The sequence below is a fragment of the Ursus americanus genome, chromosome X, assembly GCF_024610735.1.
Source record: "Ursus americanus isolate L20-20 chromosome X, mUrsAme1.1.p, whole genome shotgun sequence".
In the NCBI taxonomy this organism is placed as follows: Eukaryota; Metazoa; Chordata; class Mammalia; order Carnivora; family Ursidae; genus Ursus; species Ursus americanus.
Genome location: NC_142164.1, coordinates 25,012,085 through 25,038,131, shown reverse-complemented (window position 1 = coordinate 25,038,131; position 26,047 = coordinate 25,012,085). Strand labels below are relative to the sequence as shown.

The 26,047-nt window shown below is 39.1% G+C and overlaps 1 protein-coding gene across 1 annotated transcript in view; it reads right to left on the bottom strand.

Annotated features, from left to right (window-relative positions):
- TENM1 (teneurin transmembrane protein 1) overlaps nt 1-26,047 on the bottom strand; it is a 760,590-nt gene that overhangs the window by 230,556 nt on the left and 503,987 nt on the right. Inside the window, exons 11-13 of the mRNA XM_087860146.1 lie at nt 22,618-22,719; nt 21,093-21,287; nt 17,834-18,034 (exon numbers count right to left, since the gene is read on the bottom strand). Coding sequence (XP_087716272.1) covers nt 17,834-18,034; nt 21,093-21,287; nt 22,618-22,719 — 498 coding nt within the window. The remainder of the gene's footprint in view (nt 1-17,833; nt 18,035-21,092; nt 21,288-22,617; nt 22,720-26,047) is intronic.

Below are 26,047 nucleotides of genomic sequence, written 5' to 3'. Positions count from 1 at the left end.
GCTTCACTCATTTTCTTGTGAGGCACTTACTTTAAAAAATGCATCATTCTAATGATTTTAAATTACTCTACAGTGCACATACCAATTTACAACTATTACAAAATTTTACATTTTTTTCCCAAAGCACTTCAGTTTTAAAGATGTTCTGTACTTGGAGACAGAATGAGAGAGAGTTAACTTTTAAAAAGGCCTGAATACAATTTATAGCCTTTAAAATTCTCTACGGTCTCTGATGCAGAATGCAACCTAAGTAAATAAAATCTTAAGTGTTCAATGGGCATACAAAATAAGCTTCAGGTAGGATATTATTATAGAATAATTTTCTTCTTATTCAAACTAATGACACTATTCTTTATAAATGGACACAAACTCGTAGTGTGTATTTGTGTAAGAACAGCAACATGTGAGTATGTGAACGTGTGCAAGTGTGCATGGGTGTGCATGAGTCAGCAAGCATGTGGCTGAGTGCAAGCATGAGTGTGCAATAGTGTCTTTGTGTATGTGAGATTGTGAGTGTGTGAGAATCTGAGTATATGTGTGTGCATGTGTGAGGACTGTTTATATGCATGAGTGTACACGTGTGCATGACTGTGTAAAGTGCATGCATTTTTGTGCATTTGTGTGACTTGCATGTGATATTGTGTTTGTGCGAGTGTGCACGTGTGGGACTTTCTGGTTTAAGTGCATGCTTGGAGATGAAATGCTACATGCACTTTTATTTAGGGAGTCATTAGAGCATACTCCAGAATTATTTCACTAGCTTCTGCATAGAATGGGGGAAATGCCCTCCCCAACTGTATCTATAACACATCTATAAGAGATTTGCATAAACATGCACACAATTTATACCTTGCTTGAAATTTTCAGGGAAAAAATAGCGATATTCAAATTTTGCCCAAGGATTTTGCACCTGGTTATATCAATTTAATAGATGTAAATCAGCTGCCAAAGTTGGGAAATCTTCCTTCCCCATTGCTTTTAAATTTTTTTGATTACTTTATTCTCTCAGGATTCCTCATTCACGGTGACACATGTCACTCTCCCAGCGATTAAGGACACTTTGGGATTAATATTTAAAAGACTGTAGTTAACATCAGTTTCCACCCCAGACCACCCTTAAAGTTGTAGAGGGCGCCAGGCACATTTGTGGGACCAGGCCAATTGCCCACTCATTGCTACATTTCCCTTTTGTTGGTTAAAGTGTGCTGCTCTAGAAGGGAGAAGTCAAAGCCCTAGGGGCCAAAGCTACCATGTAATGAGTGCCAGGCTCAGCGCTAGAATCTCTACACACATTATCTCATTTAATCTTCACCGCAACCTTGCGAGGCAGTGTTAATTCCATTTTTTCAGGCGGCTGTTGTGGCTCAGAGAGGTTAAATGAGTTGCTTAAGGTCATGTGGCTAATTAGGAGGGAAGGTGGCATCTCATTCAGATCTGTCTGACTCCAAACTGTGTTCTTTTCTCTACACTGTGCTGAACCTTTTTGATTGAATCTGAAAGTCTGACTTTTACAGAATTTATATCTTTCCTCACAGGGCATGGGGTTTACTTGGCTGCCTGCTACTTTCTAGCCCTCAATTGCCCTCTCTAATGATGCCTAAAAACTTGACTGATTTCAATTTCCTATTTACCTTAGAGGCAATGAATAAATTCATGAACTATACTTCTAATGTTAAGCCTCACTATGTATTTATTTTACAGTATATTGGCTTGATTAAACTTATTACTGACTGTATAATACAGTTTGCTGGATAACTGTTGTGTGCCAGAGGTATTATACCCATTTTACAGATGTGGACTTTGAAGCTTCAAGAAGTTAGGTAATTTGCTTAAGACTACAAGACCAGAACCAACTCTACATCCCTGCTGACAATCCTGGATAAGCTTCTTTGTTTGGCAAGGTTTAGTTAAGTCATTGGGTCTAACTGAGCCTCAGTTTCTTCATTTGTAAAATGAGGATCACAGTGCTTTTATTGCAAGATTGTTACAAGGGTGAGAGACAATATACATAAAGCACCTTGAACATAATAGAGAATACCATGAGAGCAATTATCTGAGTCATTATAGTTCATGATGAGTATGGGCTTTGGGAAGAGATGGACCTGCTGAACTTCTCTAAGTTTTCATGTCCTTATCTATAAAATGGCAATAGCATTTTATAGCAACTTTCCCCAAGTATGTTCCAAAGAACACTGTTAGCTCCACAGGATATGAAGAAATGTTAAGTAAAACCTGGGTTTCCTGATCAAAGTTTTGGGGGAAGCTCTGGTAGTCAGCTTTCCTTATTCAGGAATTTTTTAGAATATGTAATATGAGAATGTACTTTGTGAATTTCCAAGTGGGAGCTGTTAATACATGCAGTATTTCTCCTTTTATTTTTTCACCACAGACCTTTTTTTTGGGGGGGGGGGTATATAACATCTTGCAGAAAACAGCTGTATAGAAAATATCTTGGAAGTACCAACCTGTCATGAAGATTAAATGGATAATATGTGTAAAGCAGATATACAGTAAGAGCTCAGTAAATGTAACATCATCATTATTACCATACTCATCATTATAGTCATCAATTAGCTGCACCATGGTACAGGTTATCTGGGCCAGAAAAGTTATGCCTAATACATTCTTAGAAATAGGGGTTTGCAAACTGCAGCCAGAGGTTTTGTCTGCCAGATTAGGGTGAGCTAGTCCAATGGTGGTAGAAACTTCACCAGATGATATACTACTTTATTACATCGGGTGTATTTATTTGTATAAAATAGATTCCTTAGAGTCACCAGTGGGTTCTTTGAGGACTAAAATTTTCCTGGAATATCCCAGGCTGGAATTACACACGTAGAGACCCTGGTGTTGCACTGCCTTTTGGGGCTGGTTTTAGCATTTCATGAGACCTGTTTTTAACACAGGTATCTTCCCATATCTGAGAGTTTTGCCTCTTTTCCTCTCCACTTAGCTAAGAAACAATTAACTGTGAAACTTGGCAGAGGTAGGGTGAACTGTTATTGAATATCTGACTTATGTAACTGGACTATCTTCTCTTTGATTCAGTTCTTTGGCGATCTGGAAATAATTTGCTTTTATCCTTGTATATCTCCTGTCAAGGTGCACAGTTCGCCTAGATATATGGCCCTTTTAAAATCATCTTTAAACTTTTATCCATTCTCTGCTCCTTATGGTAGAGTTAAATCGTATCTCAGGAGCTAAATTCCAGGATGGTGGTGGATCCTACTGCTTTCTACCAGAAGTCTTCAGGGACTATGTGGGTTGTTTTGCCATGAACTAATCTTTTAGAGAGAGATATATTTTTAGAGAGAGATGTATTAACCCAAAAGGAAATTTCCTCACACATAAAAAATGTATTTATGCACCAAACCTGCTAGTACTGAAGGGTAAGATGTGGGATAAATCTACGAGGAACTTTGTGTCTAGCCTGGAGGCCAACGTTATAGATTTTATTTGCTGTATAGGATTCATGACTAGGAGTAGCTTCTCTTCTCACTGTGATGCTTAAGATGGATACCGTGAAAAAGTAAGAAATTAATCATTTCCTCACTATTTTAACCCTTGGTATGGCTGTTCAGGAGGCTGTCTGCATTTAGGTTGTGGACTAACAATGTAAGGAGGCCGAGAGGGCTGAGGTGGACTGAGAGAGGCTTTCACAATCGATTGGTCCACTGATTCCCAAGGACCATTTCAGCCCTTCCCTCATGTGCCTCAGGTGAAGGACAGCTCCTATTATGCATGGATTGATGATAATTAAAATGGATATTCTGCCTCTCTCTACTGTCCTGGAATCTGGTTTGACAAGAATGTTGGACAGAAAAAAAAACAAATAACTCTAGCCAAGTTAATGTGGTGACCTTCATAAATAAAAAGAAGTGATTTGGATTTTTATCAAAGTCAAGTTTTGCTTATGAAAAGCTTATCACTAAGTAAAAACTCAGATTCAATAGGACCTTGTGGAAAGACCCGAGTTCGGTTGTTCCACCCCATAATGGGGCCAGGCTCTGTGGTAGTTACGCAAGGTACGAACATGGACAACGAGGTCACGGCAGCTCAGATGCCAACTGATAACTTGGTGACCCTGAGGAACCTGACTCCATCCTAGTACTTCTCCTTTATATAGCACACATGATTTTGTAAACAATCAAGCTAAATAAAACATCTGAGGAAGATTTCATAGCCTAAGAAGAACCATCCAAGAACCATTCTGAATGACATGCTCTAATCTTTACCAGTTTGTTTATTATCTCTATAGGTTTTCTGACTGGACCCAGAGTGTTCTAATCCATTTGATTACATAAAACCTCTTTACTCCATCCAAGTCACAAACCTATTGCTTTATTAGGTATTTTATCTGAAAGATATGCTGGTTTCCTTCTTGAGAGATTGAAAGCCTGGGCTTCACAGGCTCATGTTCTACACAACAAGCAGGTTATCATTAGGGATTTAATTATTCTACTGTTGCCCCACATTTGTATTCTTTACCGTATTTTGTAGAATTCTATTAATGAGTCAATGCTTCTACTATCATAGGAAATATAGATATAAGCATTCTTTTATGCTTCCTTATTCTGGTTTTCTTGTCATACATGAAGAGATGGGTTTAGTAATGGTTACCTTTGCTGTCTTATTATTGCCAAGAAGGATTTTTGGTCAATGATACTAAAACCAAAATCACCACTTTTGGTAGACCTCTACCTACAACTGACTTTGCCGACAACCCTATATTACAGTTTACTTGTTCAGGTACCTTGGTATCTGAACAGCATCAGTTTAATTTGGAAGATACATTTGGTTAGATTTTGTAGGCTAAACTTAGTACTGCCACATGCTAGAGCAGTGCCATCCAATAGAAATAGAATGTGAGCCTCCAATGCAAGCCACACGAAAAATATTAAATTTTCTAGAGGCTACACTCAAATTTCTAAAAATACAGGTGAAATTCCTTTAAATAAATAATAATAGTTTTTATATTTATTTAACCCAATATATCCCAAGTATTATCATTTCAACATGAAGTAAATATAAAAACTAATAAGGAGACATTCCAATTCATTTTCCATATCAAATTTTGAAGAAGATCCATAGGTGAAGTATTTCACTGCTCTTAATATAAAGAAAAGTTTTATTTCTGTTGAGCCATGGGTTTGTCTTTCTGTTGGGGACTCAGTGAATCATAGAACTGCTCATGTTGCCCTGTTGTGTTGGTTGGGAGCTAGAAAACTACAGTGAAATCTGACGTTATTTACTTATGCACATAGCTTCCTTAAATAAAGATCACATTTCTTAGCTTCCTTTGCATCTAGGTGCAATCACGTGGCTTAGTTATTGGTCAATGAGATATATATGAATGTTTCTAGCAGCAGCTTCAATGAAGTCTCCTTTAAAGATAGGGGACAGGGACACCTGAGTGGCTCAGTCGGTTAAGCGTCTGACTTCAGCTCAGGCCATGATCTCGGGGTCCTGGGATGAGCCCCACGCTCAGTGGGGAGTCTGCTTGTCCCTCTCCTTCTGCCCCTTCCCCTGCTTATGCTCTCTCTCTCTCTCAAATAAATAAAGTCTTTTTTTAAAAAAAGAGGGGGGACAAGGCCTCTCCCCAGCCCCCCAGTCCGTGTTCTAGTGAACAAAGATGTGGTAGCTGGAAAACTGGCTGCCATTGCATACTATGAGAATTAGGGTCCATCCCGGGGATGGTAGAGGTGCGAGTGAAAAGAAGCTTTCTTTCTGGAGTCATCACACAAGCTTTAGACTGCTTACCTCTAGATTTCTTTTGTGTGAGAGAAAAATCACACTTATATCTTGTTTAAGCCACTCTTTTTTTTTTTCCTTGAGGGAGGTATTTCCTGTCGCTGAACTCTAATCTTATCTGACATACCAGGAATATAAATTTTCCTTGACTGTGATTTTATAATGAACAGCAGAACTTAAAGGAAAGGGAGTGAAAAGACAGAACAACTACTTTTTAGCCAACTTTTCAGTAAAACATCTATCCTACAAACACAGGAAACAACACCATTTAGGTAGGGACAAAAGCATGCAGTGACTTTGGAGTAGAGGGAATTTTCATACTCTTTTAAACCAATTCAGCTTTACAGTATCTGAAAATGAATTTCTTTGAGACAGCTACTAATTTATCTTCTACTTACAAAAGATTTGTCTTTGAAATGTGTCTTTACAATGAGAACTGAAATATAATGACAATAATAGCTACCATTTATTATTATAATTTAATGTCTATGATGGGAGAAGCACTACGCTAGGTGTTTCACATGTATTATCTCATTTAACCCTTACAACTACCTTACAGAATAAGAATTATTTCCCCATTTTACAGGAGAAGCTCAGAAAAACCAAGTAACTACCTACGGTCTCACAGTAACTTAGAAGCCGAGCTGGGATTTGAGTTCATTTCTTTTTTTTTTTTTTAAAGATTTTATTTATTTATTTGACAGAGAGAGAGACAGCCAGCGAGAGAGGGAACACAAGCAGGGGGAGTGGGAGAGGAAGAAGCAGGCTCATAGCGGAAGAGCCTGATGTGGGGCTCGATCCCATAACGCCGGGATCACGCCCTGAGCCGAAGGCAGATGCTTAACCGCTGTGCCACCCAGGCGCCCCTTGAGTTCATTTCTGTCTGAATTTTTTCTGTCCTGAATCTCTGACAATTTTCATAATTTTCTGACAGTCAAGGAAGAGGTGCTGGAATGCTGCCCTGTATATGCTCATTGCCAATTTTCTAGATATTCAGTGCAAGTGCTGACAATAGAAAGGTAATATCTGAATTTGAACAAGCTTCTCTGAATGGTATACTGAACAAAAGGTCTAACCCAGAAATCCCAAGACTTGTCTCTCATATTAACTATGGGCCTAATTAGCAGCATGACCCAGCACAAGTCATTTGACCTTTTTGGGCCTCAGTTTTCTCTTCTATAAAAGGAGGGGGCAGAACTAGGTGATCTCTAAGATCTAATCTAGTAAAAACATTCCATGATTATGCCAGTAAGTCTGCCAACAAAGAAATGAACAAAGGGGAGCGTGCTGGAAAAGAAAGTAGGCAGAGTGGTATTTGGAGTGCTTTAAACGCTCGATGCTTGACATGCAGAACAAAATTTTAAAATGGACCTAGCAGAGAAGTGTGGGGAGCTCTCTTTGATTGTTGAAACTGTTTACTCTTGACTCCACTGTTAATTTGACTGCTATGGTTTCAGAAATATCTTTTGAACAATATTTTTCAGAATGTTCTTCTAATGCACATTAACTGAACCATTTCGCTAGCACGGAATGAACTCTTTTAAGTTTGTTGGAATCTAATGTGTTTACTCATACTTCAGGACAAAGAATTCTTGATTTACCGGAACTTAAAATTTTTTCTCCACTTAGAGTAAAAAAATGTAAATTACTAAAAAATTAGATTTAAATGTGCCCTTAGCTGAAAAACACATTTTGCAGATGTGCAAATTGAGACCAAGAGTGGCTGATTTGTCTAAGATTACATTGAAAGTCAGAGCTCTCCCAGGTCACTGGAGGCATCTGCTGTATGTCGAGTTTTGGTGAGGGTCCAGAGTGGGGAACAGATTATTAGCTGAACTTCGGGCTGATGCAGGATTGGAGATCCATATTTGAAACCAATCTAGAAGAAAATGTGCCTTGCAAAGACAGACAATGAAAAGAAAATGCAAATGCAAATTGCAAGGAAAATGATCTGTCTCAGGCTTAGGTCTGAAGATATTAAGTAATAAGCTTCCTCCTAGATTTCATGGCTGCTAGTCAAGTTTCATGAGGGCATGGGGCCTGAATTTATACTACCTGTATGGTCGAAAAAACTGTAACCTGAAATTTTTAATTTTAAGTTTACCCCGATCTATAGGAGATGGGATCCTGACAGAAAAAATGTAAATTCTCCCCAGAGGAATACTTGCTTCACACGGGACTTAGAGATAATTTCAACGTATTTGAACTCACAATAAAACAAAACAGCAACAAGAAAGCAAGAGTTGATAGAAACAACAAACCATAGACCCAGACCCACAAAGACTTGACATGCTGCACTTCTCAGCACATAAAATAATTGTTTCATATGTTTAAAGACAAGGGAGTAACCAGAAACAGGAGTAAAGAGTAAGAAATTATCAAAAATCAATGAGGAATATTTGAAAAAAAAACTAAGTTAAAATTTTAGAAATAAAAATAATCACTGAAATCAAAAATTCAGTGGAAGGGTTAGACATCATAATAAACAGAGCTGAAGAGATAGCTAGCGAGCCAGAAGACAAATTTGAAAAAATTATCTATAGCGAAGAAACAAAGACATGGAAAATAGGAAAAAGAAGTAAATGACATAGAGGCCAGAGCCGGGCGGTGTAAGGGAACTTCCAAAAGGAACTAACAGAGAATGTGGGAAAATAAAGATTTAAAGAAATAATGACTAAACATTTTCTATGAATAATGAAAGACAAGTGTCTTTACATTCAAGAAACTTGCAAGTAGATTAAAAAAAATTAATCCGCAGTGATCTTTAGGACAGGGCACTGGGCTCTGAATTCTACTGCCAGCCTCAACTCAGGAGCATGCAAAATAAAGTAAGTTGTCCTGTGTCTCAAAGCAACTTAGTTCCTTCAACTATAAAATGAGGAAACTATTACCTACTCTACTTACACCTTATGCATAGTATGAGAGTAACAGAAACCCTTTTGATTACTGGGAATTTGGAAGCTTAGGTACAAGTCGAGTTTTTTATAGCAGATACAAGACTCCATTCAGAATTTCTATGAGCTCCACCTAATGTGAAATGTATTGTTCCTTACACCTTCGTGAAGGACTAATCTCTGTCCTTCCCATCCCTCTTCTCCTTCTCTCCAATGACTCAAGAGTATCTGGAACAGTCCCACAGGTATTTTGCATCATCACAGATCAATGTGCAATCCAACATCAAACAACGACCCCATATTATGTCCATAATGATGAAATGAAGAAAATGAGTATCTAAGTATTTGGAGAAAAAATTAAGACCATCAGATAAATGTAGGATATTTGTGTTTTAGGAATTAAAGTATCATTCCATTTACTGGTGGGGGGGAGATACATGGGATCTTCAGAATCTCTAATCATCTGATTTTGACCTGCAGAATTGGGACTTATTTCGATCGGTTCCCCAGGTCCTGGCCACCAGTTCTGCACAACTGCGTTCTGGTTTCCTTTAAACTCTCACAGCCATCTCCACTATAAAATCTTTCCACCTCTTTCTGTCCTGGCCGAGGACCGCAGGGCAGCAGGTCACCCTGTGCAGGGGAGCACCTAGGTCCCTATAGGACCCCACCTACAGGGCCAAATACACCTTTTAGATAGACCCTTTGCTGGGTCTGTGTTCACTTCATGTAGGTAAACAACAACTGAGAAAAATGCCGAATAGCAAATGAACCCAGGACTCAGAATAAGAGTTTGAGTAAATGAGAGGAACGCACTTAGAGTGAAGCACAAAATTTGCCTGTTTTCTTTCGATGTTACTATCGATCTGCACAAATGCACTCCTTATTAGTGACTGTACTTTAACTGTGTAAATAAGCACACCTCCTCACACTCATGCTTACTTACGTTTTCTTGCCTCGCAATTGCCACCTTATTTAAATATATGTCTCTGGTTGAAAAACAATTTTAAAGCTGTAATGTCCTAGAACTGTCGGTATTTAGCTCGGATTTACAGAGAAGCAGTTGCAAATTTACCTCTCCGTTCAAACTTGTCAAATTGTCAAAAGTTCCACTGGATTTTGCACTGCTGCCTGCTAATGCTGGCATTACAGGTGTGGTTTTCATTGTCTCAGAACAAAATGTAAAAGATGTATTTTGAAAACATTTTGATATTTGATGTGCTTTGAATCACCTGACTATATACATACCATCTAATGGTCATTAAATGAATTCTCTTTTATAAAGATAAGGGATTTTGAATAGGAGAGTATTTTGGGGCTCAATTTCTATTTTCACTTGAGACAAAAAAAAAGGCTTAAGGGGGTGACAAACCATCTCTGAGTGGGACGTGTTGCTAGGAAATGATGGTAACAGTGTGATTTTTTCCACTTCATACCTACCTCCCAAAGATGTATCTGCGGATTTAGTCTTACACACTTAATTTGACTTGTAATTCTCTTAAGGATGGTTTTGGGTTGTATTTTTAGTGCCACCAATGAACTTCACTTACTGATTCAATAATCTAGAATTAATGTTTTGACCTCACTGTAGTGTTAATGGCATAGCCACTGTATCAAGCAGGGTTCTTTTTTTGATTAAATCAATCAAATCAGAGCTACCTGAAGGTTTATTCTTTATTCTTTTACTGAATAGAAAAAGATTTACTTTAAAATAAATTTGATCAGAGATTGTCATACTTTGAATAGCAAGTTAATGAAGTCTATATAGGGATTAGTCACAAGTTTTTTGTCCTTGTAGGCTGAAAAGCACTATAAAACCTCCTATCATGTTTCAGTGACTAGCTGTCTATATTTGAGCTTTTCTTTAAGTACAGGGAATTTGTAGCATTATGATATGCTAACATTGTTTGCTAGCTAACAGAAACATTCCTTCTGAGAGCTCACCTACTGTTCCTAAGAAATTCAGGTGTGTGTCCAAAACCGAATAGGGAAAAGCACCTGCAACGCTAAGCTCCTATCTGGTTACATCAATTATCTCTTTTCTATTGAAGATGCTAAATTCTAGTTATTTTATATATGAGTAGCTTTTTCTCTTCCCTGGCATGATGAATGGCTACATAGTTGTGCCCATGGCGTGTGCATTACATTTTGAACAAAGCTTCTTTATCAAATAGCATTTACGACCCTGCTGTTCTTGTAATGTCTGTAGGAAAAATACAGTGTACACACTAATCATTTCAAATGGTCTGATCAATACCTGGAAATTGCAGGAAAGTGATACATTGTATGTGGTAGACGTGTACGGTCAGATGAAAATCTTTTGATTATTGGCACTTTCAATAAAGGAGAAAACTAATAATGTTTTTTAAAGCGTATGGTACTTATATAATCAAGGAAAGTTTCCCTGGCAAAAAAAATTATATGAGCCTCTTACAACTTCCTCCTCTAATTATCTGTTTTATTAGTAGATGCATATCACCATCCATTAGGGAACACTTAAAAACATAATGAGGCATTGTTATAATGAAGATATACACACACGCACGTATGTGTGTGTGTATGTGTACCTCTATAAATAGAGGTAAATTCTCAAACAACATGGTTTATATATCAAAGTGTGAATGTCTTTATAATGAAAACAAAACTATTTACAATTAATATTTTCCCACCATAAACAATATGGAGTTAAGAGAGTTTACGGACTGTATCCATGAACCATTCATAATCAGTGTCAAAAGCTCAATATACAGGATCAAAAATCATAGATCTCAGTGTTTGAAGGGGCCTCCAGGGCCATTTGGCTAATCTACCATTTCACAAATAAGGCAGCTGAGACTCCAAGAAGGTAAGTGAGTCATTCAAGGTCATTGCGCTGTGAACACACACACACACACTGTCATCTCTCTGATGGACAAGATGGCCACATGTCAGAGGCTAGCCTGAAAATAAATATTCTTTCAATAGGCCTTATGGGATCTTCAGGAACTGACCCTGCTTGGATGGGGTACACAGTGATAGTACCTCATACGGTGTCTGCTGTACAGCAAAGAGAATGTTCAGAAATACCTCTGGGCTGAATGTTCTCTCTCTCTCTAACTGATTAATCTACTTCTAAGATACAGTATAATGAGAGAGGATCACAGTAGAGAAGAGCAAGAGTTGTCCTCTCTACGTGAATGCTTACCTTCTCTGAATTTCACTGCCGGTTATCTATGAGTAACAATAGATGGGGTGGCTCAGAGGAAGTTTCATCAAGGAGAGAGGACTACAAAGCTCTGAACTCTGCTTTTATGTTCCCCCTCAAAGACTATGTGACCAGGAGAAGCCAGATTTTATGAAAGAAATATAGTAGATGCATTTTAAAATGACAATAGTAGAGGTTAGGGCCAATATCCTTAGCATAGGTTAAATGTATTACTGAGATTTCATGGCAAGGAGTTCCATTTTAAGGGAGCGTGATTTGACCTGTGGTATACCCAAATCGCAACCATGTTATAACAAGCATCGATTGTATTTCTCTTGAGGTTTTTTTTAAAAGACTAATGAGTTAACCTTTGTGAAGTACCATGAGACCCTCAGGTGAGAGAAACCTGGATCAAGTATCAGTTCAGTGCTGCTAACAATACTCAATGTACGTGCAAAACAGACTGAAAATCATCAGTAAACCATTCACTGCAGTCCTCTTGGTATCAGAGCAGCCCAGTGAACATGCTCGCGGCTAAGCTTCATGCACTCAGAGGAAGAAAATGATCAATGGCAAAGAGCATATCCACCTTTGAAATGACGTGATCCATTATAAGAATCAGATGTTAAATTGCTTCCTGCCCTGAGCACACTCAATTAAAAGTCTGCACAGTGAGGTCATCTTGATGGTTAAACATGCTTTGTGGGAACAACCTTTAGGGAGCTTAAAAATCACAGAAGGACTATTCCTACTGTGACACTAGAGATTTGGAAGGCATTTCCTTCCCCTATTTTTCAATTTGGTAGTTTTATTAGGAAGGCTTTTGCCTGAGAGGCTGCTGAGTTTTGGGTCATACCTATCCACACTTTTGCTTCTTTGAGCAAGAGATGCTTCTAAGTGTTCTTTTTCTATTGGGTCCAGAATGGATGAATGTGGCTTTCATCCAGGATCTCTGGACCAAAATGCATCATTTGTGCACTTGATATTTGACGTCCTTCATCTCCTTGAACCTTCCCTTTTCTGTAAGCTCATCTATTCACTGGAGTCCCAGCTCCTATCTAACTCTTCCTTCTTCCTTTGGCAGGGGTGAGGATGGAGGGCTGAAAAGAATGCCAGACGTGGAATGAAATCAACAGAGCTGGTTGCTATCTGCAGGTTTTCAACTAGCCGGGCCGTTGGTCTTGGACAAGTTATTTAACCTCTCTGACCCTCAGGTTCCTCGTGTTTCAAAAACTTGAACCATGTTCACTGTTAGCTTTTTTTCCCCGTAGTCTTGTTTATTTAAGTAATCTCTCCATCCTACATGGGGTTCAAACTCTCAACCCCAAGACCAAGAGTTGCATGCTCTTCCGACTGAGCCAGCTGGGCGCCTCTGTTGTTCATTGTTTACCGCTTGTCTCACCGTGCTAGACTGCAAACCCTAGTAGTGCAGGAATCTTTGTTCTCCTCAGTGATGGAGCCCAAGACCCTAGCACATGGCACACAGTAGGTGCTCGATGAAATTTTGTTTCATAGATAAATAATTCTATTCTCTGTTAGCGGTGTCGCCATTCATCCAGTCTGCCACTGTAGGCATCACAGAGTTGGTGGGAATTCATGCCTCCCCTTACACGTTTCCAGTAACCAAGTCCTGTTTCTGAGCTTCTCTCATATCCATCCTTTCCCCTCCATCTGCGCTTCAGGTCTCTTATATCAAGTTTTCATCACTTTTTACTATATTCTCCGAACTTCTTTCAGAGTGATCATTTTAAAATACAAACATGGTCGGGGGGCCTGGGTGGCTCAGTTGGTTAAGCATCTGCCTTTGGCTCAAGTCTTGATCTTGGGGTCCTGGGACCGAGCCCTGCGTAGGGCTTCCTGCTCAGCGGGAAGTCTGCTTCTCCCTCTCCCTCTGCCGCTCCCCCACTCAAGCTCTCTTTCTCACTCTCCCTCTCAAATAAATAAATAAAATCTTAAAAAAAAATACAAACATTGTCATGATATTAATCTCTTTAAACCCCTTCAATGGCTTTCCCATTGTCCTGAGGCTCAAGTCCAAACTCCTAGCTGTGGTATACAGGCCCCTTCAGGATCTGTGAAGTCTTTTGTGACCACTTCCTAGACCTTCAGGTAATGTGAAATACACCTTGCACATTGCATCTCTCTCTCTTTTAGAGCACTTAGTGAGAGACATTTTATTTTTTTTATTTTTTATTTTTATTTTTTTTTTAAAGATTTTATTTATTCATTCGACAGAGATAGAGACAGCCAGTGAGAGAGGGAACACAAGCAGGGGAAGTGGGAGAGGAAGAAGCAGGCTCATAGCGGAGGAGCCCGATGTGGGGCTTGATCCCAGAACGCCGGGACACGCCCTGAGCCGAAGGCAGATGCTTAACCGCTGTGCCACCCAGGCGCCCCAGTGAGAGACATTTTAAATCTTTGTTCACAATTGTCTCCCCAGCTATGGCTGCCTCATCGCCTCACATGCTGACAGGGACATAACAGGGGCTCAATAAATGTTTGCAAATGAACAATTAAGTGAGGAGGTTAGACCATTGCAGTGGCTTTCACCTATGGACAAACCATTTAATGTCTCCGTGCCTCCAAGTATTAGAATCTCTAGTGATGCAGAGGCAGGCGGACTAGAGACCACCAAATCTATGAAACACTGAAGCAGATAACTCTACACTTCCTTCCACACCTACTCTTCTATGGGACTATCACTTTTCCTCATCATTTGATTTGTTTGGGTGGGTAAGACTGATTTGAGGTGAGGAAGGAGTGGGGTAGGGTTTAGGGTACTTCATCTGGAAGGGGGGAGGGGCAAGCGTAGAGGCATGTTCATAATTACCCCTTTCTTCCCCTTCTGACTGATTTCTGCTGACAGGATTGGTGCATGTCTTTGTGTATTAGGTGGAAGGGTGGACTGGGGAAAGAGAAACTCCCAGCACAATGAATTTCATGTTGATTAGTTGGAAATACAAATATTTGAATTTCTACAACTGGTGACTGGTATACTGCCAGGGGTTTTGCCAAATTCTGAGGCATCAGGAAGGACACATACAGTTGCGAGTGGCCTTAGGGAGAAACTGTATGATACAGAATCACTATTCAATCAATAAATGTTTATTAAATCATATATAAAGAGGCAAGTTTTTGACTAAATGTTAAGAACCTTCTTGTGGTAAAGATACCACATATTGGTGTTCTCTAGGGTCTTGACTTTCTTCATCCTCATTTTCTGCATCTTCTTTAACAATAATGTGCATTCCTAAGGTCTGAACTCTATCCCAGATATTTGTGCCCAGTTCAGGATTCTCCCATCAGTTCCATTCTCGACTACCAATCCCTCACTGGACATCTCCACCTGGATCTTCTGCAGACACCTTTAACTCGGCACATCCACAGCTCACCTCACCATGTCCTGTCTCTCTGCCCACACCTGTTTTTCTGCCTGGGCTTTTTTGGTCTCAGCTGGTACTGCTTCTCTTTACCTAGCCACCTAGGATAGTTATCCGTGGCTCCTCCTGTCCCTCATCTGCCATGGTAACTCCTTTCTGGTCTGTCTCCGCCTCACTATTCTCACAGCTGCAGTTTTAGCCCAGGCCCTCCCCAACGCTCCATTCCTGGGCTACTCTAATAATCACATTGTGCTTGTCCCTTACGTCCCCACATCATGCACCTCCAGTTGGTCCTCGCAGTTGCTATCAGAGTGGTCTGTCCAACATGCAGCTTATTATAAACCACTCAGTGGCTTCTTATTGTGTCGAAGGGAAATGCAAATCCCTTAGCATGGTGTGCAAATAAAACTCCCCATGTTCCAGCTCCTGTCCGTACCTCTTCTGGACTCGTAGGCTGCAGCTCTACCCAATGACTTGCAAATCCTCAATTGTGTCATTTGAATTCACATCTCTTATTTCTTTAAGTTACTCCTTCTGCCTGGAATGTTCTTTCCCCTCTTGTCCACATAATAAACATGTAATCATCTTTCTAATGTTGATTCAAGTGTCGATTTCTTCAAAGTCTTGCCTGACTATAGGGCCTCTTCTCACAGAAGTACCCCACGGCTCTCTCTTTGTGCTCTGCAGCACCTGACCCTGCACAAAGTCCAATGATACGACTTTTTTTATATGGCGAATTAGGTGATGGGCTCTCAGGGGAGAGGACAGTACAGTACAATACAGTACAGTGGTTAAATGTATGGAATGTGAAGCCCGAATACCTTAGTCTCAGTTTAGACTCTGAAACCTATTACATGGTTGACTTTGGACAAGTTATTTAACCTCTCCGTGTCTCAGCTTCCTCATTTGTAAAGTGGGCACAATTATAGGACTTACCTCACAGGGTTATTATGAAGATTAAAAAAATATATGTACAACACGTAGTGCCTATTACATAATAATTACGTGAGTGTGTGCTTTAGTAATAATACAATTGTTAATACTCTTGTTTTAAACTTGAAGCTCTACGCACCCTCTATCCGCCACATGAAAGGCTGAAGGGGTGCGCCAGCATTTAGCAAATAACTCAGTCATCAGGTTAGAGCCGCGGTACCCAGCTACCTTCTTTCTCTACCCATCTTCTAGCCTGTTCTATGTGTCTCTTCCACTAGACTATAAGCTTCTCTTGTGCAAGAGCCATATCCATCTTGTTTGCCACCATATCCCCAGCACCAAGCATCATGCCAAGCACATAGCAGGCACACATACATTTGCTCGGTAACTAAATGAATAATTTTTCAGGCCTGCATTTTAGTTATTATTACATTGTCTTTATCATTTTATCCATTTCTGAAACTGTAAAATGCAATTCTCTTTACCATATTATTTCTATGTGAGGCACCAAAACTTTGTGAAGTATGCTGTTAGAATTAATGCTCTTAACAGAGGGATTTTCTTGTTTCTGTACAGCACAAGACTACAGACTTTTTGGTTCATAAATGAATTCAGTGGTACGAGAAGTCTCACAGAGCTTCTAATCTTTCCTGTTTTGCACGTGGCATTTTATATCCTCAACAAAATTCATAGGCAGAGGTTCTGTAGGACTTATTATTTATTAATTCTACTCATTTAATGAGCACATGGCCTGAGGATAAGGGGAAAAAAGTATAAAGAATGATCCATTATTTTTAGTTTAGACGGTGGAAAAACAAATCATATACACAAATAGCTACATCACGATGCCATTTTTACTCTCTAGCAATGAGTACGGCAGGATTTCAGAGGATCTTCTCGATGTGATCAGGAGAGGTTTTATAGAATAGTTAAAACTGCAGTTGGTCTTGGTGGATGGGTTGGATTTTCATAGGTGGAAAGGGACCAGCATTCCTTGCTGAGGAAAGGGCACAGAGAAAAGCGTGAACGTGTGAGGTACTGGGACTAAGCAGAGCATATGAGTCCTTTCGCAGAAGGAGGGATTTATGCAGGAAGCAGAAGTAGAAGATGGGCTGGAGACAGAGACTTGGAACAGCTTCTGGTGGGCTTTTGATAACAGGCGAAGATATCTGAACTTTATTTCTAGACAGTGGAGATCTATCACTGATTTTAAGGTAAGGAATAGGAAAAGGAAAGCCAAGTTGTGGGAATAGTAATTGGGCAGCAATATGGAAAGGTACAAACAGAGTTCCTGAGCTAAGTTCTGTTTCTAAGTGATGGAACACCCATCGGAAATACTCAGCAGATGACTGGAAATGAAGGATTATTTGAGTTTGGGGGGGATACTGATTTGAAATAACCTGTAGAGAACTGACAGTAGGAGACATGGGAAAGGATGAAATGACTGCAGGAGAATGCAGAATGAGGATAGAGGTTCAAGTCCACACTGACGGCAACGAAAGATATAATTACAAGTCCAGGAGTATGTTGCTTATGAAAACCCAGTCAAATACTAGCCTAGGAAATACTTGGAAGTCCCTCATGATCCATGAAGGCATACAGATCAGACTTTGAGAACTACCACCTTAAGGCAAAGACCAGTGAGGATCTGGGAGTGGAGGAAGGAGGAGAAAGAGGTAACTTCAATGTACCTGTTGAGCAGTCAGATCCTGTCCACTTGGGGTCACAGCTGCACATTCCAGTGTCCAGAAGAAAAGTCCCGTGTCCTGAGCACTGCTCTTGACATATAGGAAGTGGGGTTTCACAGTTGACTCCTCCCCAACCAGTAGAACAGTGACATTCTCCTTTTACACAGATGCCATGGCTGGAACACATCGGGTCTAAGCAGTCCTCTGAAGGTGCCAAAAAAGGAGGAAAAAAGGTTAAAAGTGACCAGGTGTGGCCTGTATAGCTTAGGGTAATGAAACTGAGATACGCACACTGATTTCCTACTATGTCATTAATACTGTTTTAATTAGGTAATAAAATGTCTCATGCAAAGGCTGGATTCAAACCAGAAGATTATTAACACTTCAAAATATGGGAGGGTATCATAAAGGTTGCATCCTGAAATTAGAAGATGAAGGAAACTACACATCTGTTGTATAAAACTGTGAATAGTGTGTAGTACTCCCACACATATGGGTGGGTGCAACAGTGTGGGCCGTCAATAGGAATTCCTCAGCTTTGCAAAAAAGCCCAAGAATTTTGAGGGAGTCCTTCCTTGTCTTTTTTGAAACTGGAATCATAGCTCTAAGAAATGGCTTTCACTTGATGTGACTCGAGAAGAAGATATACATAGTAATTATACAGAGAATATAAAATAAGTATATAAAATATACAAATATACCATATATAAAAATATGTCTACAAATAGAAAAATATTTATATGTAAATATATAAAATATTAAAACATACATATCTTTTTTAAAGCTTAGATTATTAGGTATTAAGTAAGCTGACTGCTGTTGGGTGAAATCATACAATATAATGAATTTATTATAATCTTTCATTAATTTCTTGGAAGCACTGAAAATGCAACATTTGTAAACCTAATTTTAAAAATTATTAAAGCTTTTTTTTTCATGCCTTCTCCTTCCATCAGGATGCTGTGACGTAGTTTTCAACGTTTTAGAATATCACAGACGTACTTCTATTTGTCTCTGATTCTGTGAGTTCGGAAATTTTTGGACACATTCTAACAAAGCTATAAACTCGTAGGAGTAGATCCCTGTGTTTGCCTTGGGGAAAATTGTTTTATGTTTTTAATTGAGTGACCATTCCGTGGGAAAAAACAAGGTTGATTTACAAATTTCTGCTCTCCGGATACAAATAGGATGAGACTAAAATAACTCCCCATAATGAGGATGTATGCTTTGAATTACTTCTCCAGGAATGGAAACGGACTAATAAAAACCTGCTTTCATTCGCAAGACTGGTCCAGTTTTGGGTGTGGCCTACAGTCTTGGAACAGAGTAAGCCTAACTAAGCATTATCATAATTAGTGCTATTGCTATTATAATTAACCCCAAACCTCAAGGTCATTAGCACAATGCTCTACTACCTGAGCTAATCAGCAAATAAATACTAAAAGGTACATCTAATTTGGTTTCGTTCATTATTTGGAGTGAGAGGGAAAGTCTAAAAGTACAGAATATTGTTTTAGAAGGAGGCCATTTTGTTATATTAAAACACAACAACTTTAACAAAGTAAGATTTAACTTAGTATAGTTTATTTTATTAAAAGGCCACCTTCAATGAGTAGGTAAGTCCCTTAAATCAGAGGCACAAAGTCATACGGCCAGCAGGCAGCCTCCACGACTGAGGTGAACTGGACGGAAAAAGCCCGTGTGTTGGGAGTGAACTGGGAGAAGTATCCAGTTTAACAGAAACTGCTGCTGCTCGGTTCCAGGTGATCGTCACCACGTAGGAACGAGGGCCCAGGGTTATCAGATTTTCCAGTTGTTCAAGAGACCCAAAAGAGAAGTTTTTATAGGACACTTCTCTATTTTTAAATTTTAGCAAATAGATCACATTAAACAAACAAACAAACAAACAAAAAACATTACCACCGTCACCACTGTGTGACCCAAACAAAACCGTCCATAAGCCCAGTTTAGCCTGTGAGTTTCCGGTCTGTGATGTTTGACTTAAAACATTTTTTTCTACTGTATTTGACAAGTTCATCCTGTTAAATATGGTGAGCATTCTTCCTTGCTATCTTGGTTATTCTACAAATTTTCTTAGTGATCCCTAGAAGTGAAATGTAAGCTAAGCTATTTTTCTCCCAAATTTTAATTAAAAGGGTCTAAATTAATTAGGTCACACACTTTCATGGCAAACTGTAGAAGTTGTAAGAGATGCCACGTTTTGGTGAACACGTCCACATAACATCTGAATTTACAACTTAAATACAATGATTGAGGTTGGATCACCGTAAAAACAGTTTCCAGAGGTACTCTGGTGCCCTGTCTAGGCCCAGTGTCATTCAATGGAACAGATACAATCTTCACACCAAAAGTCTACTATTGCTAACAGGAGGTGGAAAGCTAAACTCTTGGAGCAGAATGAGATTAAACCCTTTAGAATGCTGTGTAATAGTCTTAATGAGCCATCTTTAAAAAGCAATTATAGTGCATTTTCAGCAGCCTCTTTCCTGAACAACAGTTGTGATGAGACCATCTCCCATGGTAATGGTTTAATATTATTTCTGAAATCAGTCTTATTTGAGGAATGTGGCATGAAAAAGGTCTGATTACTAGTAAACTTATTTTCCAATGTGTCTCTTTAAATGAGAAAACTATTGCCATTTCAAGCTATGTTTGTGCGTGTGTGCGTAAAGGTTCCTTTGGGGTGAATTGTAATATAAAGGCACTGCCTTGAAACTCATTAGTGGTAAGCTGGCTTCCTTAGGCATGGAGGTCAAGTTTCAGCATGAGGTATGTAAAAATAAATAATATAAAGCAATGATAATAACGGTAATTACAAATCGCTCCCAAAGAAAACATTCAACGAAATGGTTCCAAATGTGCGTATATTATTATTTTTATCATGTGCTTTAAAGTAAGATGTAGCCTAATGTACCATGTAATAATGAAAGTATACGAATTAACACCTAATATCACCAATATGGAAATTCTCAAGTTACAAAATAGTGTTAGAAAGGAGGGGGAAAGCACCATTTTTCCTTACCGCTCTGCAAGTGTCACAGACACAGCCTCGTGTTAATATTAGAGACTGTCAGAAGAGACACGAACTCCCCCGACTCCAGCCCTCTGCTCCGTGTACTAAAGACATTGAACATTTACAGCTTGCAAAGACGACTTGCGTTTCTACTAGAAGCACACAACGACACTTGGACAGCTCAGTGAGAGAAAAGCCTGAAGCAAGAGACGAAAATGGGGCTCTGACCTTCCTCACATATTTCTCCTTTGTATCCTGGCACACAGATGCAGACTCCCATGATGCAGGTGCCGTGACCGAAGCATGTTGGGTCAATGCATTGCTCTTCTGGAACGTCGCACTCTGGCCCCTTCCAGCCATTTCGGCAGACACAGTGTCCTTTCTCGTATTCTCCATTCCCGCCACACAGCACAGGGCATGAATCTGAAGGTTGGCAAATGAACTTGTAGTGTTCTCAGAATGCTTTTAAAATCTCCAAAGGGGCAATTCTCTATTGATTCTTGTATAATATTGCAGGCAAAAATTTGTACTATTTCTGTCTTAGCCTTTATTAAATAGACACGTGATTGTGATTACAAATAGCATTTTTCCTCTTATGGGAGTGGAGTAAGGATAAGTGATAAAAATATAAAAATTATGTCAAGTCTTTGCTTTTGATCTTACCATACTCTTAAACAACTATTTATTATTATTATTATTATTATTATTTCAGGCTAGGTTTTTTTTTCTCTTATGTCTTTTCTCCCTCAAACAGATGCATGCTACTTTTAGAAAGAAAAACCTGAAAAATGTAAAATCTGATAAATAGCGGAGTTATTCATATTATAAAGTGTTATCTTTAAAAAGTTGTACATTTAAATAGATTTATGCTGGAGAGATGTCTACTCCCATGACACCTCGTGCAGACCTTTATTAGAATATTTACTCTGCTTTGTCACTGTTGGCTCCCTATTAAAACTATGGGCTCCTTGAGGGCAGGGCCTACATCTTCTGTCTCACTCAATTTTTAATACCAGCCATCATCTTTATTCCTAATCCCCATATTTGCAAGATCTATCGTGCTCCTGGCAAGCTAGCAAGTGCTATAGAATTCTCAGCTGAGCAGAATTTAATCTAAGGAAACTGAGCGCCTGGGAAACCTGAGATTAAAGTATTAGCAGACTGAGAACTGTAAGAATATACTGAAAATGAGCAGAAAGCATCTCTGCGGTAATAACTGTAAGCCTATGGGGAAACACGGTGTGAGTTACCTAAAGCTTTTCAAGAATTAAACTATGGGCAAGTCTAGGAAACTGTAAAGTTTGCCAAGTTTAACTTCTGACTTGCCAGTCTTTACTTTTTGAAGCTACCTCCCGGTTTGGTGGCTGCCTATCCCTTCGAGTTTACATGGGTGTGTGTATGAGCAGTTACAGACGACCTAGGTACAAATTCCACCTGTCAGGTAACCCTGACTATTTCACCTCTTTGAGGTTGTTTCTTTGCCCAATAAACTGGGATAACAGTAGATCTACCTCACCGGGCTATCACTGTAAGTATGAATCCGAAGAGGTAACGGAGTGTTCAGAACAGTGTCTGGCCGAGTAAGTGCTCAACTTTTGGTTGTGGTGGTGGTGGTGGGGGGGTGGATGCTGCTGCTGTTGCTGTCGCTGTCGCTACTACTGCCACTTCTCCTCTTCCTCCTATTGCTACTGATCCTGAGTTCTCAAATGACAAATATTTCCCTAAACCAACTGGAGTAACAGAGCAACATTACCTCTCGCACAGTCAGGCCCAAGGAATCCTGGAAAACAATGACAATGGCCAGAGATACACTCTCCATTTCCATTGCAATTGGTTGAACAGTCATCCATTATTTCTAGTAATAGAAAAAGAAAAAAAAATGAGCAAACTTCCAAGCTGTAGTATCCTTAATTTTTTTTTTTTAATTCCAAGAACTCTGGGTTTGTAACAATCTTGCCCTCTGCTGTCTTGGAGTGCTTACTATTTAAAATCAGATGGCAAAGATTTTTGTAAGATGTCACGTGCAGTACCAAATTATTAAAAGGGCCCTGGAATTGCTGAATTGGCTATTCGAGAGTGAAACTAAAAACCAACCTCATCTCTAAAGTGCATAAAGGGTCTAGATGAATTGTATTCTTATGAGACGTTCACGACAAAGCTAAAAATGTCCTGGATTAGAGGACATTTCTCAAAAGCAAAACAGGCTTAAAATTGAAACCCAAAAGACTCAGTCTACTGTTTATTTTTCAAATTTAGGTTGTAGCAAATAAAAAATTTCTTCTCTAGCATCTTACAATGTTTAATCTACCATCTTGACAGCTTAAATATGATAATCAGTATTTCATTTTCATTAATAAGTGACAATGGAAGGCTTTTAAAGTAAGTGTTCATATTAAATTCACCACCACTAAAAGCATTAGAACCTAAGTATTTTGTTGAGAAATGCTTTCTTGACTGTAAATGCTTATCAGTTCTCTGCCACTAATTTCCCTTCAATCCATTCTGAGAGAAGAATAGGTTTCGGGGGAATTGAGAAGGCTTTGAAGGGGTCCATAGGTAGTTCTGGTGACATGACAATGTGCGGTGCGACAGAACTTTGATAAGTCTTGTGGTAAGTAACTTGGCTGAAGAGGTATGAAGTTATACAAAAGTCAGACTCTGACAATGACAATAATTATTTCTAGTTTAAAATTGTATTTGAGTATAATAAAATCAAATTCCAAGTCCATGAACTATTATGGTATGTGTGCTTTCTTCTTTCAGTTTTTTTTTTTTTTAACTGTCTTCTCATTACTGCTTCTGGAAGTTTTCCATACTTAGCATTCTTGGATTCAAAGTTTTATATTCTGGCCCATTAAACTCATACTTCTCGTATGTACCAGTTTTTCCTTTTCAATCCAAATTATCCACTTCATCTAGTTTCACTTGCATAAGCTATTTCCAGTTAGAAGGAGATATTCTAGGAAGTGGTCTTGGCATCTTCCACTCAACTATGAGAATTTATAATGAGGGTCGAGAAATAGCATTTCTTCAACTGTGGCCTTCTGACCAGGGGTATCAGGAGGATCACCTGGAGCACTTAAAATGCAGATGCCTAGGCTTCATTCCAGATCTACTGAAGCTGAAGGATGCAGCCCAGTGATCCACATTCTAACAAAAACCCCAGGTGACCCTGTAGACGGTCACCGCCTTAAAGCACCGAGAACCAATGCTTCAGAGAGTAAACTTCCACGGTTAGACAACTTCTGATCTAGACTTGGAGATCCGCCGTGGGTAGAATAAAAGTGAGAGGAAGAAAGTGGCATCTAGTTTATTCGGGGAATTCTTAGAAAGCTGAGAATGAATCCAGTGGCTGTGTGGAGAGCCACCTTATTATCACTCGGAGGACATTCTTCTTCTCAACCCCGTGTGAATACATCAGATGGCTCTTTGCAGGTTTATGATAATCTGTCCTCCGATCCCTGTGTTTGAAAGCAGAGCTGGAGAAGAAATTTATGTGTGGCCTTTACTGAACTATGACGGGTCTGGCAGGAATGGAGCCACCGATTTTTAACTTATTAAAACATTAGTTATTTTCATAAATCATTTATTTAGCAGGTCATTATGAAAAGGCACAGAGTTTTTTTTTCATTCAGAGATGGAACAATCATTTCTCTACTTTCTATATTATACATCTTTCTTGTACAAGCAGTAGTGGCACTTCTTAGATCTACATTTGGATTTCCCCTGCCCTGGAGGGTTAATGGGAGGCCACGGAGGACGCTTTCAAAGGCAAATGTAGTTGAATTCAATTTCACACTGGCTCCTATTGACAACTTTATGGAAGCGGGCTTGTGGGAACGTAGCTATTGTAGAAAAAATGTTTAATAAAGTTTGCTATCAAAATAAATAAAAATCCCTCCATCTTATTGACTTATCTAAGATCTGTCCCTGGGCCCACACTGCTGCACAGAGCTCAACACCAGCAATGCAAGCGAGAAGAGAAGGCAATATAGGGGGTTCTGGAAGCTGCCACCTCCACCAGGTATGAAAGAGACACTGGGAGGAGGATGGCTACAGCAGGAGCACGGAAGTAACCACAGGTGAAAAAGAATGTGATTTTCTCTTTACGTTGGCCTCCGTGAAATTTTGCCTCCTGTCTTTTTAATCTTACTTCAGAATCACTTCCTTGACGGCAGTTCATTAGACTTGAGAAGGATTTTAAAGTTCTATGCATAAAAGTCTGTTCTTCTACAGTCTAAAGCCCCCTGGTATCTGCATCCACACTGATGATGGGTTTTGCTTCTGGCAGGTTTTCTTAAGGGAGAAACTAAAGGTAATGAATAGTCTGATGGAATAATTTTGGTAAAAAGGGCCTGGGCTTTGGAATCAGACATACTGGGTGTCTCAAATCTCAATTTTGCCACTTGCTGGCTGTGAGAGTCTATCAGATTATTTACTCATTCCAAGCCTCCATTTCCTTATTTATTATATAAATATCACTACACCTATGCTATCAGCGTTGTGACAAGAATCAAACAAGATAATTGAATGTAAAGCATTTGGTACAGTGCTTGGGGGCAGAATGGCACTCCATAAATGGTATATATTATCATGTTACAGAGCAGGTTGGCTGAGATTAGGGGATATTGACAACTCTGTCTATACTACTGGAAAATAATATATATTAATATAGGCCAGTGGCTAGCCTGTATTAGTCATTCAATAAATGTTGGTTGTTAATACTCTCTTGATCCTTATTAGTAGCAGACCAAATACAGTTAAGATCAATCAACTGATTCTAACATTATCATGAAAGAGAGAATGAGCAGCATTTAGCATAGTTAAATTTATACAAAGCTTAAATTGTTTAAGCAAATATATTAGCCTCTTTTTACTATAATTAGGATAAATTATAAAAGCATAAAAAATGAATGGGGAGAATTTAGAGTAATAACCTAATACCTTTCGTTTTTTTCAGAAATTTACTTGGATTCTCTTCAAGTGGAATTGCAGGAGAAGTGTTTCTGTTGCTTCAGGAGAATTAAAAAAAACTGACTAGCATAAGGAAAAAGCAAACACTTTGTTGCATATGATACGGACAGCTTGATATCCGGATAATAGGAATTCTACCTCAAAGGTTAGCTTCTTTTGGGGAGGAAGTAAGGGAGGGGAAAAAACTTCAAGCATGTTTCTGGGTCTAT